Below are 16770 nucleotides of genomic sequence, written 5' to 3' on the forward strand. Positions count from 1 at the left end.
ATGGCAAGGGGGGCAATGAGTTTCCCAACCAGGAGTTTGGAGTCCTTGGTCTTGACGTAGTTTTGGAGTGGTGGCGGGGTCCAGAGCTGATGGCCAAAAAAGAATTCTTGAGTCGCCTTTGGTGTAAAAAGGTGGTAATATTAAAGCACGGGGACAGGTCCCGGGGGCAGAAAGAGTTACACTGGGGTTGTGATGGGTGACTGATCATATACCTTCAGGTTGGGAGGGCGTTAGGGATAGCATAAGTCTCTAAGGAGTTTTGGAAGCAGGGTTTCCAGGACCTCAAGAGGCTAACTGTTGTTAGCAAAAGGTCATTTATTACTGTTTAGTAAAACCTTGGTCATGAGACCCTTCAGATGTTTATCAGTGGACCATAAGCTTGGAGTATGAGTGCCAACACGTATCTTGTGATGGTAGAAATAAAGGAAGTTTTCAAAGGAATTCTTATATGTTAAAGTAGACTTACAGGATCCTGGGGGGTAGGGTGAATGTTAAGATAAGATTACCTTTGGCTCTTAGCAAAGTGTCATCATCCAGGCAGCTGAGCTCCTAGAGGAATGTCACCCTGCCTATGGCAAAGGCTGTAGGCAGAAAGGAAAGTTAGTTTTTCATTTGCCTCTGGTTCCCACATCCGTCTCATTAACTCAGTGTGAGCCGGTGAAGACCAAGACACAAAAAACTCACAATCGGGGTCTCTAAGTTTTGCAATCTCTAAAATGAAAACAGTACTCTACCTACCTTCAAGGTGATCCCATAAGACCTCATGTGTAAGATAATGATTTAAACAAAAGACCTACTGTCTTGAGTCAGGGAGAGGATGGGCCAGTTCTTGCCTTTAGTTTTCATTGTTCAGACACTTTCCATTGTTCAGACATTGTTAAGGCTTGGGCTCTGACAAAGAATTGTTTGTTTCCTTTCTTTCTGTTACTTTGTGAGGTCCAAAGACTTAAAGCAACTGCTGGAACAGATGTACTTTTTAAATGCAAACTATTTTAGAAATTGTTCTGTTTATTCCTTTCCAGAAACAGTCACAATCCTGGAAAAGGAAAAAACAGCCAAAAGACAGAGCAATGAGGACAATCATTCCTGCTTCGGATTGGATTTTAAATTCGTATTGTTCAGAAAATCAAATGGTTTCAATTATTAGTGCTAATGTAAAAGCTCTCCGCGCCAGATTACAGTGGAGTATTCAAAAACCTCCCGCTAGGTGGAGGGCTTTTATGCAAATGAGGGATGCTGATTATGCTTTTTCATTGGTTACTTGAAAAGAGCCAATGGGAGACTTGTATTCAGCATACCTGCCGTTAGTATAAATACTTCTCTTGCTCTCAGTCTAGCTGTATACTGCTCGCGTTTTCTTTTGAAGGCGTTTGGTTGCTTTTCTGCTGGTGATGTCTGGACGTGGAAAGCAGGGTGGCAAGGCTCGCGCCAAGGCCAAGACCCGTTCGTCGCGGGCCGGGCTGCAGTTCCCGGTGGGCCGCGTCCACCGCCTGCTCCGCAAGGGCAACTACTCCGAAAGGGTCGGGGCCGGTGCGCCGGTGTACCTGGCGGCCGTGCTGGAGTACCTAACAGCTGAGATTCTGGAGCTGGCGGGCAACGCGGCCCGCGACAACAAGAAGACGCGCATCATCCCGCGCCACCTGCAGCTGGCCATCCGCAACGACGAGGAGCTCAACAAGCTGCTGGGCCGCGTCACCATCGCGCAGGGCGGCGTCCTGCCCAACATCCAGGCCGTGCTCCTGCCCAAGAAGACCGAGAGCCACCACAAGGCCAAGGGCAAATAAGCTGATGACTTTTTTTTACACAGGCTTTTTTCCTGATCAAGAGAAAGTCCGCTTAGCTACTTAAAAAGGCTCTTTTAAGAGCCACCCACAGTTTCCTTCGAAAGAGCTGTGCTTTGAACTATTAGCGTTTAAAAACATGGGAGGTGAAATGTCACAATTACACCTGGAAGGCTTTGCCCCCACAGAAATGCTTTCACAGTTTTGAGGCTAAAGCAACACGGGAAATTAGTGTAAACGTTGCTAACCCTATTGACCGTGTTTAACCATGTAGGGCGCATTTTTAGTCCAGCAGAAAAGGGCATTGCTATGTCCCACAGATGAAGTTTGAAAGTTTTTCGCAACGACAGTAGCTTGGAGAAGGAAATAATAGTGAAAGTCCCTAGATTCTTAAGATTCTTCATTTTATGGAACACATCCATTAAAATCCCAGTTTGTGAAGGCATATTTGCTGAAGCAGTGAGGCTAAGTCCTAGTTCCTTGATAATTCATGCTTGCAAACAAGGAGCATTTTACTAACTCTCCACAATATTTGTGCCACGCCCAAGAAAATTCCGAATGTCATTTTAGAGGCAGCCCATGTATTTACCTAAACACCTGCAGAATATCTTGATGGCTTCTCTCTAAAAACAACAAAACATCCATTGGAAGTCCCTATGTGGCTTTGCATGATTACCTTACTTTACACTTTAAAATATCTGCAGCTTTCTGTGCAAGATTTTTGTTCACAGTGGATATAGGAACGAAAGGGTAAATAAATGACGTCAGAGTAACCACTTTTAAGGGCGGGGCTTAAGATTCACTCACCAACCTGAAAGCAACCCTTAATCCGGGCACCCCGCACGGAGCTGGACCAATCCGAGGAGGGCGCGGGAACTTTTGAATGCTCTTGGGTCCAATGGTTGGCGGTCTGGCTGTATAAAAGAAGGAGGGCTGTGTGCCTTTCACCGCTTTCGGTGAAGACGCTCTCGGCCTGCTTGGGGGATGGCTCGCACGAAGCAGACAGCGCGCAAGTCGACGGGCGGCAAGGCCCCGCGCAAGCAGCTGGCCACCAAGGCGGCCCGCAAGAGCGCGCCGGCCACCGGCGGCGTCAAGAAGCCGCACCGCTACCGGCCCGGCACGGTGGCCCTGCGCGAGATCCGCCGCTACCAGAAGTCCACCGAGCTGCTGATCCGCAAGCTGCCGTTCCAGCGGCTGGTGCGCGAGATCGCGCAGGACTTCAAGACCGACCTGCGCTTCCAGAGCTCGGCCGTGATGGCGCTGCAGGAGGCGTGCGAGGCCTACCTGGTGGGGCTCTTCGAGGACACCAACCTGTGCGCCATCCACGCCAAGCGCGTCACCATCATGCCCAAGGACATCCAGCTGGCGCGCCGCATCCGCGGCGAGAGGGCGTAAGTTCTTAACGAAGGATCGCCGACCTTAAACCCAAAGGCTCTTTTCAGAGCCACCCAATTAGCTCAACAAAAGTGGCTGTGAAACTTTAGATGGTGTTTAGGTGACCGTGGCCATACTAGGCATTACTTGAAATCTAGTTCTAATGGGACTTCTACCCGGCAAAAAGGTCCGTTTTTGAAAACCATGTGACAGACTGCATATGATCCTGTCAACCCACTTTCCTAGACTATATCGTGTACCTTTACTGAAAAGGGGACGACCTTGAACCAGTAGCCGCGTACATGAACTGCCCACTTTGAAAGGGCCTAATTTTGCCTCTAAGAAATTTGAGCTTTAGGTTACATCCCCAACTATCAGGAAACACTTCGAAGATCATAGCGTTTACACTATACGTAACTCAACAAACTTCAGAGCAATACAGAATACTGAATAATGACAGCTCCAAATTCCAAAGGCTTCGCTTCAGTTTTCCCCACACCTTTGCTCTTACCCCTAATACTTCTCGGCTACATCTGAGATGGGAGTTGATGCATCGACCTAAATCAGGTGGACAACCATCAACAAAAAACAAGATTTCACCTGGAATTGTGTGGTTTGCTTGGATTGCTTTACATTCCTGGATTTTGATAAAACAACTTTGACTTTACAAAATATTTGCATTTTTCCAAGTAATAAGGTTGGATGTGTGTGTGTGTGTGTGTGTGTGTGTGTGTGTACTCGCGTGTGTCATTGCGTTGTATTTTTATTTAAATTTCCAGGCTCTCCTACATGTAATCGTCTGGCACAGACCTTTGTTATCCATGTAAAAGGTCTCAATGATGCCCTTGGCTTGAGCCAGGGTCTGTCCACTGCCCCAGCCCACATCTGGGCCCCAGCTGAAGTCGAAATATCTTGGTTTTTCTTATTGCTGTGCTGGCTTTTATGTACATTGTTTGGCTTTTTCCTCGATATGTTATGTATCTGTTAGAAAAAGGGTGTTTAAGGCACAGGGCCTGAAAGGATAGCTTTAAAAAGGTACAAGTGCCCATTGCTGTCTGAGGGTGGGATGGCCAGGGGACAGTGGCTCAGATTGGCTGCCCCTGCCCTCCCCCATCCCCTTCCCAGTCAAGGAATGTGGATTTGGTTCTAAGTCTTCATTTACTTGAGCCCCTCAACAGAAAAACTGCCCAGTGTCTGGTGAATAAGGATAGCACTATCTTAGAATCCATAACGTTGTTAATCTTTCTGCAGGAGTATTCTGGAAACTGGAAGCACAGGGCAGCATTTAGATGTCAGATTGCCCACATTCAAATCCCAGTGTTACCACTTACCTTATCGTCTGACACAAATTGATTTCTCCATCATCAGAAAAATAGGGAATAACACTACCCACCTTAGTGGGTATCATAGTTACTGGGATCATAGAAGTTGATTTTTGGACACATGGCATTGGAGAAATGCTATGAATTTTCCTGAGCTCTGTGTGATTCTCCCTTATACTCTAACATTTCTTTGAAAATTGAAATAAAAACTCAAACTTTCCCCTCTAAATGTCCTTTTCATTGGGCATGACTTTATTGAATAGACTCGGCCCAGTTTGGAAATGAAACTTCAGCGGGTATTCTAAAATCAAAGAATGGAGGAAATTGAGTCATAAATATTGCAAATATTTTGTAAAGTCAAAGTTGTTTTATCAAAATCCAGGAATGAAAAGCAATCCAAGCAAACCACACAATTCAAGGTGAATCTTGTGTTTTGTTGATGGTTGTCCACCTGATTTAGGTCGGTGCATCAACTCCCATCTCAGATGTAGGCCACAAATGTTAGGAGTAAGAGCTAAGGTGTGTTGGGGGGGGGGGGGGGGAAGAAATTTACTGAATATATTGGAAGGGGAGCTGTGCCCACATTTTAATATCACTGCACGAAGCATTTATTACTTTCTATTAGCGGAGTGACTATGGTCATGCTGGAGGGAAAAAAAGGCGTTTAACATACAGATTGTATTTTTTAAATGGCTGTTGGAAGGTCCTTCATGAAACACGGTGTTTCTTTCCCAGACACCATGGTGATACGACACCACATGCTGAAATTCACTGCTACTACTGCTGGCTCTCGAACTTTGGGTTTATACAGACTTTCAGAAGAGAGGAGGAGGCCAAGGTCAGGGTGTATTTTTCAGAGTTAAAGATTTAGTAGTAGCCCTTCCAGTCATCCCAGTAGAAGTGACTTGCTAATCCATGAGTGTCTGAGGTTTAACACCACAGTGGGAAGTCAGTGTAGAAATGTGAATTGTACTCCAGATTCGGCTGCCGGAGAGCCAGGAAGGAACATTACTTGTCAATGCCCCTTTGGAAAGGGCACCTAGGGATATTCTCAGGCAACCATATTTAACATGTCATGTATGAACAGAAAAACAGCCTGTCAGTCACTAGGTGAATGAATAAAGACGGCGTCTTACATAGAGTTGACAATACGGATTCAAAATGCATGTGTCCACTTATTTGCAGAGTTTTATAACAAATACAACACAGTACTGTAAAGGTTTTTCTCTTCCTTATGTTTTCTTAATAACATTTTCTTTTCTCTGGTTTACTTTATAATAAGAATACAATATATAATACATATACCAAATACATATTAATAGAGTTTATGTCATCAGTAAGGCTTCTAATCAACAGTATGGTATTGGTAGTTTGGGCAGGGGGTGGTCACAAGATATATCTGGATTTTTCAACTGTGCAAGAATCAGCCCCCCAAGCCCTGCATTGTTCAGAGGTCATTTGTATATAAAATGGGACATTAGTCATACAAAGAATGAAATCTTGGTATTCACAACATGGATGGACTTAGAGGGTATTAGGCTAAATGAAATAAGTCAGGCAGAGAAAGACAAATACCATATGACTTCACTTACATGTGGAGTCTATAAAACAGCATCGATGACAACAGCAAACAGATAAATATAGAGAACAAATCGGTAGTTTAGGGGCGAGGGGTAAGAGGCAAAGAAGGTAAAGGTGATTAAGAAGGAAAAACATCCAGTTATACAATAAATAAGTCACAAGGACGAAAAGCACAGCATAGGGAACATGATCATATTGTAACAACTTTGTATGGTAGCGACACTTATCATGATGAGCATTTCATAATGTATATAATCGTCAATTCACTACGTTATACACTAGTATACTATTGTAAGTCACTATACTTCAATTGAAAAGAAAACAAAACCAAAAAACCCAGAATCCATCAATGTCTTGTACTTTATTAAATGTTGTGATAAAAAAAACAAAAACAAAAACAAAAACCCCTTTGCTATTATATACGTATCTGTGTTGCCTATATTGAGTCACGAGTAAAAGCCTGAAAGTGAAGGCTCAGGGCAACATCCTAACTCCAGACAGGCTCTTTAAGCAACAATACCAACAAAAACCCAGCCATATTTATGTCTTTGCGCCAATCTCTGTTCTAGCCTTCTGCTTACGTTAGGTAATTTCAATCTTTACAAAAGTTCCCTGAGTACTATCAGCGCTCCACCTTAACAGATAAAGAAAATGAAGGGCAACTTTGCAAGGTCACGCCGCTGTAATAGAGGAAAAATGACTTCCCCTGCCCTTTTGAGTTTCTGGCCTAGACCCTGCCATAAAAGGCAGATTAAGGACAGAAAAACAGAGGTTTAATGACATATATACCTCGGGTATACATGGGAAAGAGAGACTGAAAAACTGAGAACACCTGAAAAGGCCCAAGCCGCCCCCTTTACATACTATCTTCCACTAAAGACAAAAGATGTCATGCGGGAGGGGCGTGCACAGGACGCCGGTTATGGGCTCCCAGGGAAAGGATGGCAAGCAACGCAGGGTGGTTCTGCAGAGTCAAGGCCGGGCTTTCTCCAGGGACAAGTTTCCGTGCTGATCTAGTCGTCCTTCTCTTTCTGGCCCAGAGAGGGAGACCCCGACTGAGATCTCCTTCACAAATGTGAAATTCCCCTTAAGAAAGTGTGAGTTCTCCTCTGGTCTTACAGATTCTCCTGCGTCTGGTATTTCTCTAAACTGCTCAGAAATAGCCCTTATGTCAGACAGGCCTATGTGCGGGCGGCGTATACCGTCCCGTTCACACGCACGGGGCATGTTTGGGGAAGGTGTGTCTGAGCTCCCCACTCCTATTTTGGGGTGGCGTCCTAGGGTACCCTTCCCAATCATCCCCTTCTGAAGGAGAAAGGACAGCACTTGCTTATAAAAAAAAAAAATGAGCCCCTGTGAACATTCTCACGGGAAGATATAATTTCAGATACAAATATCAACGGTTTCAGAAAAATCTAGAGCTTAAAATTGAAACTCCTCACTCCGTTCCCTCCCCCACACCGCCATTGGCTCTCAGCCCAGAGAGGGGCGGAGCCCGGCGTGCGGTCGCGGCGCCTCGGTTCCCGCCCGCGCGTTCAGTTCTCAATCAGGTCCGACGACTGCTTATAATAACGCCGGTCGGGACAGTAGGGACATCGCTGTGACTTACTCACAGAACGTGCATAGGCAGCTATGTCCGGCCGGGGCAAAGGCGGGAAGGGCCTAGGCAAGGGGGGCGCCAAGCGCCACCGCAAAGTGCTGCGCGACAACATCCAGGGCATCACGAAGCCCGCCATCCGGCGGCTGGCCCGGCGCGGCGGCGTCAAGCGCATCTCCGGCCTCATCTACGAGGAGACCCGCGGCGTGCTCAAGGTGTTCCTGGAGAACGTGATCCGGGACGCCGTCACCTACACGGAGCACGCCAAGCGCAAGACGGTCACGGCCATGGACGTGGTGTACGCGCTCAAGCGCCAGGGCCGTACCCTCTACGGCTTCGGGGGTTAAGCCTTCGTCACCATTTTTTTTCCATAAAGGTCCTTTTCAGGGCCGCCCACTTACTCTCAAAAGAGTTGTTCGCGTCTCCCTCTTCCACTCCCCAGTTGTGCTCCTGTTGGGAAGGCTCATCCGGCCTACCTGCCAAGGCTTCGGCTTTCGTGTTACGCATAAGCTGAGCACTCCATTCTCCCTGCTACCTCTCCACCAATCAGCTCGCAGCACAGTGCGAGGCGCAGGCCGCGGGCCAATCCGGAGCAGGGGCTGGCCGAGGAAAGCCAATGGGGAGGCGTCTGAAGTCCCCGGCCCACGGCCTTCTGGGGAAGGAGTTGGCCTCCCCCTCGTCCCTTTCCCCCAAGAGGCCATCCTGGCCGGCGGCCGTGCTTCAGTCGCTGTCGAACGCGTTGGTCCGGGGAGACTCCGGTGAATATCCGTACTAATTCCCAGAGCGTGCTCCCGCCTCTGGAAGCCAGGGATGGCCCGAGAAGGCTCTACGTTGTCGTGTGATTGCCCCCAGCGATGCCCGGACAGAGGACGACACAGGCTTTCCCCGCCCGCGCTGGCATCCGCCACCTCTATCTCCGGGGTTGGAGCCGGTGAGGGTGAGGTCGGCCCACAGCCTTGCGCAGACGGTGTCTTTGAGCTTAAGATGCCTTGGCATTGCAGGTTTGCGTCCGCAGGCCGTGCGCCTTCGCTAAGCCTTTGGCTTGGGGATATTGCCATTTACTGGATTAAAGGGAGTGTGTTCTTATTCAGGTCTCTGGCTACTGGGAGCCTCGAGGTCTCCAACAGGGCGCAAATTCGAGGGGCTGAGGGAGAAAGCCCCCTCCTCAGGTCACTGGCTCTGGTGACTGTCTTGGACCTTCCCCCTTCTTCCCTTTGTCCGGTTCATTTCCCTCCTGCCTCCTGTATAAATTCTAAGGTTGTTGGGGCACCTGGGTGGCTCAGTTAAACGCATCTGACTTCTGCTCAGGTCATGATTTCAGTTCGAGCCCCGCGTCGGGCTCTGTGCTGACAGCTCAGAGCCTGGAGCCTGCTTTGGGTTCTGTCTCCCTCTCTCTGCCCCACCCCTGCTTGCGCTCTGTCTCTCTCAAAAATGAGTAAATATTTTTAAAAATGTAAGGTTGTTTTATTTTAATGAACGTTTCAAACATGGTTATAAAAAGTTTTGAAGTTATGTCCTCCAATTGGTAAATCACAACGGAATAGTCAGCATTGATTTAATGCTTAAGAAATATATTGACATTTGCTTAAAACTCTGCTGGCTGGTTACTCTGCTAACATGTCTCTCTGACACAAGAAGATACTTGAATAGGCAATTGTAAGATTCTTGAGTTCCAAGTGAGAGGTCTGCTTTAGAGAAAAATTTGGGATACTCCCGCCTGTCAATGAGATCAAGACTTTCAACACCATTTATTACTGTACGTTGTAATGGTAAATGAGTGGAAATACAAATTGTCATCAGAAGGGATTGGGGTGCCTGGGTGGCTCAGTTGAGCGTCCAACTTTGGCTCAGGTCATGATCTTCACCTGTGTGAGTTGGAGCCCCGCGCCCGGCTCAGTTCTGACAGCTCAGAGCCTGGTGCCTGCTTCGGATACTTCTCCCTGTCTTTCTGACCCTACCCCATTCATGCTCTGTCTCTCTCTGTCTCAAAAAATAAGATAAAATAAAATAAACATTAAAAATTAAAAAGAAGGGATTGGATATCCTTGAAGTGGTGGTCTGAGTGCAGGCTGCTATAACAAAAATACCATAGACTCTGTGGCTAACAACGAATATTGATTTCTCACAGTTCTGGAGGCTGGGAGTTCAAGATCAAGGTCCTGGAAGATTCAGATAAGATTTGGTGTCTGGTGAGAACCCATTTCCTGGTTCATAGACCTATCTTACTGTGTCTGCAGATGGCAGACGGAAGGACCAGAGAGCTTTCTGGGATCTCTTATTATATAAAAGGCACTAATTCCATTCATGAGTGCTCCACCGCCATGGCCTGATCACTACCCAAGTGCCCGATCTCTTAATACCATCATATTGGGGGTTAACATTTCAGCATACGAATTTGCAGGGGATACACACAGTCTGTCATAAATGGGCTGCTATGGAGACCTATTAAAGGATAAAGCAACCTGGCGTGCATTTTGGCTCATTTCTTGGCCCCTTCTCTGTTGTCTCGCTATTGATTTGCTCTGTGTTCTGTGAAATAGTTGCTGCTCAACAGGAGAACTCCATGGCCTAGCTCTGAGTGTCCGGCCAGCTTGTAGTGACACTTAAAGGCTGTGAGAGTGTCAGCTTCTCTCTCAATCCTACTGGTTTTTAGCAGGGTGGCCTTAATCACCTCTAAAATTTTATCAGTTTCCTTCCACCCACTTCGAGCTTCATAATGAAGCTTGTCGCATATCCACCTGTATATCTGATATATCTACTTGAATATCTAATGGACATCTCAAACTTGTCCACATTAGGTATCTTAACACATAAACCCCAAATCTGTTCCTCCTTCAGTATTCCCCACCTCAATAGATGGAACTCCATTCTTCCGGGGGCTCAGCTCAGAAAACATGTGGTCCTGTCTGAGCTCTTTCTCATAACTTTCATCCAACCCAGTCAGCTCTATCTTCCAAATCAATCAGAGCACCTTTCCCGACATCCTCTGCTTCTACTCCTGGACAAGCCACAATCACCTTTTTTCCAGATGACCATAATGAGTCCTAACTAGTCTTTCTGTTTCCACTTCTGATGGCTAGTTTTTTTCTCAGCCCCACAGAAGGAGCGATCCTTTCAAAAGATGTCATGTCCACCATCTGCCCAGAACATTCCAGCGGTGTTCCTTCTTCATAACAAAAGCCAGTGTCTTTGTCACAGCCTACAAGCACAGTAGCCAATAAGTCCAGCTTGCCTGAGTTGGAGGGGTTTCTGGGATATGGAGCTTTCAGTGCTCAACCTTGGGGAAAGTCCCAAGCAAACAGGATGAGTTTGTCACGCTACCTAAGATGGCTTTACATGATCTGGCCCTCGGCCACCCTCTCACCTCACTCACTCTCCCATTTCTTTGTCCTCACTGACCTTTTTGCTGCTTGTGGAGTGGAGCAAGCATGTTCCGGGCTCAGAGCCTTTGTCCTGAATTTTCTTTCTTCCTAGAAGTATCTTCTGGTGTAGGAGAGATAAAATTTTACCTCTGCTTTCTTAGGGGTTTTAGCAGGCCTAAGAATTAAATTGACATAAAACAGGTTCATGGGAAAACAGCATACAATTCATTTATATTTACATGAATACATATATATTTTCATATATAGTCATTGAGGTACACCAATGGGTTTTCCGGGACAAAGGTGCCCTCCTAAGGAAATGAACACCCAAAGAAGCAATTGGACTTGAACACTTATGTACTGAGCTGGACAAAGAAGAGTAAACTGTGAAAACAGAACAAGGCAAGGGGGCTGGGGGCCGGGCAGTTAATTGTGGGAAAGTAACTAGGAAGATAAGCGTTAGTTTACAAGGTTTGTACAGAGTTCTCCCAGCTTTGATGATCCAACGTGGTAAAAATATGACTTTCCTCCTGGTAGAGGGATGACATCTTCCACATGGGGATTTTCTCTCCTGCTTTCAGGAAGAGAAAGGAGAGGTCAGAGTGCTTTTCTCGCACCTGTTTGTTTTCCCAGTGCCTTTAATCTTGATGTCAGGCACATAGTTTGTGTGGCATGTTCTGCTGTCACTGGACATAGAGTGACATGCTGCATGGCTGCAGACTTCATTCAGGCCTCTGCTCAAATGCCCTCTTATGAAAAGAGAACTTTCCTGACCACCCTATGTGAACGAATACCCCCTCTGCTCATTCTTTAAAATAGCATATGTATCCCCACCCGTATCGCTATATATTTATTTTGTTTATGGTCCTGTCTTCCTCAACTAGAATATAATCCTGTGACAGCAGGGGCTTTGTTTTGTCCCTGAGATGTTCCCTAGCTCCTAGAACAGGGCTGAGAGCTAACTGGTATGCAGGTTTGTTGTGGAGGGAGAGGAAAAACATTTTTCCTTCTGCTCTTCTAAATTCTTGACTGGGACCTCCCTGCAACAAAAAAGACATATTAACAGGAGAAAAACAAATTTAATTATATACAGATGTACAGGAGCCCCCACAAAGATCTGAGATTCAAGGAAGTGATCAGAGCAGGAAGCTTTTATATCTTTTTAGACAATACGTTTCTAAAGAACAAAGAAAGTGCTTTGGGGCTAGGAGTAAAGAAGTAACAAGGTTTGTTCATGCAGACTTCTCGACTCTGAATTCCACATCTCCAGTGATAAGGATGTTTCTCTTCCTCCTGGTATAGGAGGGTACTTTTCATAGAAGAGATTTATCTTCTGCTTTCAGGGAAAAAGAGAGAAGTGGGGGTTACAAGCGGTGAGGAGGTGTCGGGGTGATATTCCTGCTTCTGCCGCTCAAGTTCCTTGAGTTGAACATATTTAATATGCCAAGGCGGCGTATCAGGGAATAGCATGCCCTGTACCCCATCACTTGAACGAATGCATGCGTGAATTTTCCACACAAGACCCTAGGCTCACCAGAGTGCCGCCACGATGGATTCTGCTTCTACTCTTCCTTGACTTACCTAGATCTGAGGAATGGTGCAGAGTGGGAAATCGGGCAGCAGCAGTATCTTTGTTCTGAACAAGGCCTTCACGAGTGTTAGGACGGAGGAAGGCTCAGAGGCTTTCACCCAGGCCAGTGAGTGCGACAAATGGGTATGGTGCTGTCTGTAAGGCTGTGAATAAGCTAGGCCAACCGTAACAGAAGCCAGGCATGTCCGTTGTTATAGCCACCGCACCTCCCCTCCCGTATGGAAAAATCTGCATCCACACACCTCTCTAATACACTCGGGATCCAGGACAGAGAATTCTGTCTGATTTGCCCACTGCCTACAGCAGTATCAGGCACGTCACATGAGGTCAACAAATATCTCTTGAAGGAACACCAGCTAAGGAAATAAAGTGACCACTCTCCCAACCATGCCCATTTTGGTCCTCTGACGGTCCAGGACGCAGCTCTGAATCCTCCCCATTGTCAATTTAAATTAAGCCAGGCTAGGTACTTTTATCATTCCCGGGGAAATCTTGGAGGACAATTATTAGGTGGAAAAGGAGACCTAAAAATCTAGGAGAGACATTGGCTAAAGCTAACACACGGTGGCTGCAGTCAGCACACGCTCTCACGCCTGCTCTCTAGATTTTGAGATATAGTGTATATACCATATCCCACCCCCCCCCGACACACACTTGAAGTGTACAATCCAATGTATTTTAGTATATCTACTTAATTGTACATCCATCCCCACTATCTAATGTACATTTCCATCACCCTAATTTCCATTTCTCTGGGAAGGAAGGAAGGAAAAAAAAAAGCATGGCTAACTGCGAGGGCTGTGCTGACAGTGAATGAGGCACTTTCCCCCATTGGCCAGATTTTACTTTCCCCTGAATCCAGTGCTCTCTGGGTTTTCTGGCAGTCTGAATCTGGTTTCCTCCCCTGCCCACCATTTCCAGGTTTTTCTTGTATGTATGCATGTTATGTATGTATGTATGTATGTATGTATTTTAGACAAATCGCTCTATTAGCGGTAAAAACTTCAGTACTCTTCTTGGGACCTGATAGAGGGCCTGATAGACAGGGTCTATCTCATAATCCGCAAAAAGACATTTTTAAAATTCCTAAATCGGGGCTTTGGCCTCTCTGGTCAGCCTTCCCATCCCCCAATCCGGCTCGCCTCTGGGGGGGGGGGGGGAAGCACATGAGATCATCAGTTCTGATTGGTTGACAACCGTGGATGGGACTTGCTGATTGGATAATGTTCCTCTTTGTTCCTGGAATCCCTTGTCAAGTTCCTTACTCTGCTTTGGTTACCCCTCACTTTTGAGTTGGAATATCACTACTCCCCTGCTCGTATGCGGTGACTGGGAACAGAGGAACGGGTAAAATAAACCATTGAGCTAAGGGAGTTACCTTGGCACATACGACTATCGAACTGAAGTTTTCCTTTCAAAATCCCACAACCTTCTGGGTTTCGGTCTCAATATTGTGGATTCTAAGTAGAGTACGGAGCTGGTAGGCTCAAGTGCCCTGGTTCGTTTAGGACAGCCCTTTTTTTGAACAGTTGGGTGGCCCTGAAAAGGGCCTTTGGTTGAGAAATGAAACGTTCTGGTGGCGAAACCCGGCAAATTAGCCCCCGAAGCCGTAGAGGGTGCGGCCCTGGCGCTTGAGCGCGTACACCACGTCCATGGCCGTGACCGTCTTGCGCTTGGCGTGCTCCGTGTAGGTGACGGCGTCCCGGATCACGTTCTCCAGGAACACCTTGAGCACGCCGCGGGTCTCCTCGTAGATGAGGCCGGAGATGCGCTTGACGCCGCCGCGCCGGGCCAGCCGCCGGATGGCGGGCTTCGTGATGCCCTGGATGTTGTCGCGCAGCACCTTGCGGTGGCGCTTGGCGCCCCCCTTGCCTAGGCCCTTCCCGCCTTTGCCTCGGCCAGACATGGCTTTCAGGAAAGCAAACCAACAGTAAGTGACAAAGAAGCGGAGAGCCGATCCTTATATAACTACGTCCCCCGCCCCCTTGCAGATACAGAGAATGGAAAGCGCGCAGGCGGGAAATGTGACGCAACAGTCCCCTCCCTTAACCCCTCCTCCAAGCCCCAGGAACTAAGGGCGGGAGGGGGGTGGGTCAGAACCCAGTTTGACCAGTGTTAACTGGGCTACATTGTTCTAAAGAACTGCGTTTATAGTAAATTCATGTTGATTCCAAAAATAATCTGGCAGAGAATACTTAAAGAAGGCAGTCTTTCACAGTAAATTCCAGTAATCGCAAAAATACCAAGACCAAATAAATGTAAATTGGGTAGTTTGGCCAATGACAAAACCAGGCTTTTAAAATTATTTTACAGGTTATAGTTGGTAAAACGATACTGTTCCAGTTCCACAAATGATGCACGATAAGCCATGTTTAATCCTCTCCAAAGACCAATCCTTTAGGGTTCCTCTTAAAACGCTAACCGGCTTAGGACCTAACCTTTTAAAGGGCCAGCTTTGTTCGCAAATACAGTAAATGTCTAGACAAAATTTACCTGTAAGCCGTCAAATTATCGTCGATCCCTAACTTTTCACCTCTAAGTGCAGGGCTGGTTCTATTAAATGTGGTGCTAAATTTGTACAGCTACTTTACTTGAAAACGTGGGTGGCTCTGAAAAGAGCCTTTGGTTTGAGTTTCGAAACAAAGAACCGGCAGCGTTAAGCTCTCTCGCCGCGGATACGGCGCGCCAGCTGGATGTCCTTGGGCATGATGGTGACGCGCTTGGCGTGGATGGCGCACAGGTTGGTGTCCTCGAAGAGCCCCACCAGGTAGGCCTCGCACGCCTCCTGCAGCGCCATCACGGCCGAGCTCTGGAAGCGCAGGTCGGTCTTGAAGTCCTGCGCGATCTCGCGCACCAGCCGCTGGAACGGCAGCTTGCGGATCAGCAGCTCGGTGGACTTCTGGTAGCGGCGGATCTCGCGCAGGGCCACCGTGCCGGGCCGGTAGCGGTGCGGCTTCTTGACGCCGCCGGTGGCCGGCGCGCTCTTGCGGGCCGCCTTGGTGGCCAGCTGCTTGCGCGGGGCCTTGCCGCCCGTCGACTTGCGCGCTGTCTGCTTGGTACGAGCCATGACAAAAGCGACCTACAAAGACATACCACGCCAGCACAAACATGTAGGGCAGACTTGCCGGTATTTATAGTACGTAGGGTGTAGTGATTGGATGAGAGAAACGCTTAACTACAAGGCTACAGGCTCTGATTGGTCTATCTCTGAATTTTCCAACAACTGCACAGTTTCATTGGCTATCACGTTATCCTCAGCTCTTTCCAAGGTTTTGTTTCTTCCACTTCCGACTTTCAGTCTGAATGCAATGCTTTGAACCTTACCTTTCAAAAAACTAGACATGGACTTCATTGGTATTGCTTCAAAGCTCTGTATTTCTTTAGTCCTTCGGGAGGAAAAATTGAGAAATATTGTCCGCAATAACGTACTCTTCATAGTCCCTGCTCAATAACCCGATATCAGGTTACAAATTTCTGAAATCTTTTTCAAAAATGTGATTCTTTTGTAATGCTTAAGTTGAGGAACTCCTTTGAATCCGACAAGACAATTTCAGCCATAATCAAATTACGCTAGCGTTTACAGAAATTTTCCTGTAATCAGGAATCTATTTGTTAAATGTTAAAGCTGACTTCTAAACGTGGAGCATTCTTACGTGTCTCGTATACCTTATATCTTCTAAAGCCTAGAGTGCATTTTGCCAGGTGTAAAATAGCAGTAACTAACCTCCCCAGTACCGACCTCTGAGCCTTGAGGAGGAGGCGTGTCCTCGTTCCGATCAAGTGGAAATCAGAGCCACAAGGACAAATTTACCACTGCCAAGGCCTAACCTTACAGGTTTTAAAATTCTTCCAAGCTTAAAAGCATCAAATGTGACAGATTTGTACTAAGAGTAGGCATACCAGATTCTACCGTTTGATTGGTTGAGTCTTTTATACTGATCGGCCATTAAGAAAAGAAATCTAGCATCTCATTTGGGTGGAAAATTCGCTATTTTATTTGAATCCAATGGCTACACAGGAGTCGGGAACCTTTGCTTAAATTCCTGAATCCAGCATTTTCTTTTAAACACCTGCGTTTAATTAGATTCCTCACTTATTATACTAAGAAAAGTTTGATTTTCAAAAACTGTTTCACTTACGAAACCTTCCGTTCTTGGAGAAA

At 46.8% G+C, this 16770-nt stretch overlaps 4 protein-coding genes across 4 annotated transcripts; 3 read left to right on the forward strand and 1 right to left on the reverse strand.

Annotated features, from left to right (window-relative positions):
- Window positions 1-110: 110 nt before the first annotated feature.
- Window positions 111-1821, forward strand: LOC125166593 (histone H2A type 1-B). The gene has a single exon (XM_047860512.1). The coding sequence runs from the start codon at window positions 1392-1394 to the stop codon at window positions 1782-1784; it is 393 nt and encodes a 130-aa protein (XP_047716468.1). The 5' UTR covers window positions 111-1391; the 3' UTR covers window positions 1785-1821.
- Window positions 1822-2743: 922 nt separating this feature from the next.
- On the forward strand, window positions 2744-5616 carry LOC125166589 (histone H3.1). The gene has a single exon (XM_047860509.1). The coding sequence runs from the start codon at window positions 2766-2768 to the stop codon at window positions 3174-3176; it is 411 nt and encodes a 136-aa protein (XP_047716465.1). The 5' UTR covers window positions 2744-2765; the 3' UTR covers window positions 3177-5616.
- Window positions 5617-7547: 1931 nt separating this feature from the next.
- On the forward strand, window positions 7548-8020 carry LOC125166622 (histone H4). The gene has a single exon (XM_047860547.1). The coding sequence runs from the start codon at window positions 7691-7693 to the stop codon at window positions 8000-8002; it is 312 nt and encodes a 103-aa protein (XP_047716503.1). The 5' UTR covers window positions 7548-7690; the 3' UTR covers window positions 8003-8020.
- Window positions 8021-13924: 5904 nt separating this feature from the next.
- On the reverse strand, window positions 13925-15694 carry LOC125166722 (histone H3.1-like). Its single transcript, XM_047860723.1, has 2 exons — window positions 15349-15694; window positions 13925-14532 (listed from the first exon to the last, which is right to left on the reverse strand). Exons 1-2 carry the CDS (start codon window positions 15673-15675, stop codon window positions 14203-14205), a joined length of 657 nt encoding a protein of 218 aa, XP_047716679.1. The 5' UTR covers window positions 15676-15694; the 3' UTR covers window positions 13925-14202.
- Between the last annotated feature and the right edge of the window lie 1076 nt (window positions 15695-16770).

This window comes from Prionailurus viverrinus, chromosome B2 (assembly GCF_022837055.1).
Source record: "Prionailurus viverrinus isolate Anna chromosome B2, UM_Priviv_1.0, whole genome shotgun sequence".
NCBI lineage: Eukaryota > Metazoa > Chordata > Mammalia > Carnivora > Felidae > Prionailurus > Prionailurus viverrinus.

Excerpts from the sequence above, each read along its gene's own strand:
- LOC125166722 (XM_047860723.1), bottom strand. The coding sequence starts at position 15,675 with ATGGCTCGTACCAAGCAGACAGCGCGCAAGTCGACGGGCGGCAAGGCC. Across the intron at positions 14,533-15,348 it reads GGCTCTTCGAGGACACCAAC|TTTGCTTTCCTGAAAGCCAT; the intron begins CTGTGCGCCATC and ends ACTTACTGTTGG.
- LOC125166593 (XM_047860512.1), top strand. The coding sequence starts at position 1,392 with ATGTCTGGACGTGGAAAGCAGGGTGGCAAGGCTCGCGCCAAGGCCAAG.
- LOC125166589 (XM_047860509.1), top strand. The coding sequence starts at position 2,766 with ATGGCTCGCACGAAGCAGACAGCGCGCAAGTCGACGGGCGGCAAGGCC.
- LOC125166622 (XM_047860547.1), top strand. The coding sequence starts at position 7,691 with ATGTCCGGCCGGGGCAAAGGCGGGAAGGGCCTAGGCAAGGGGGGCGCC.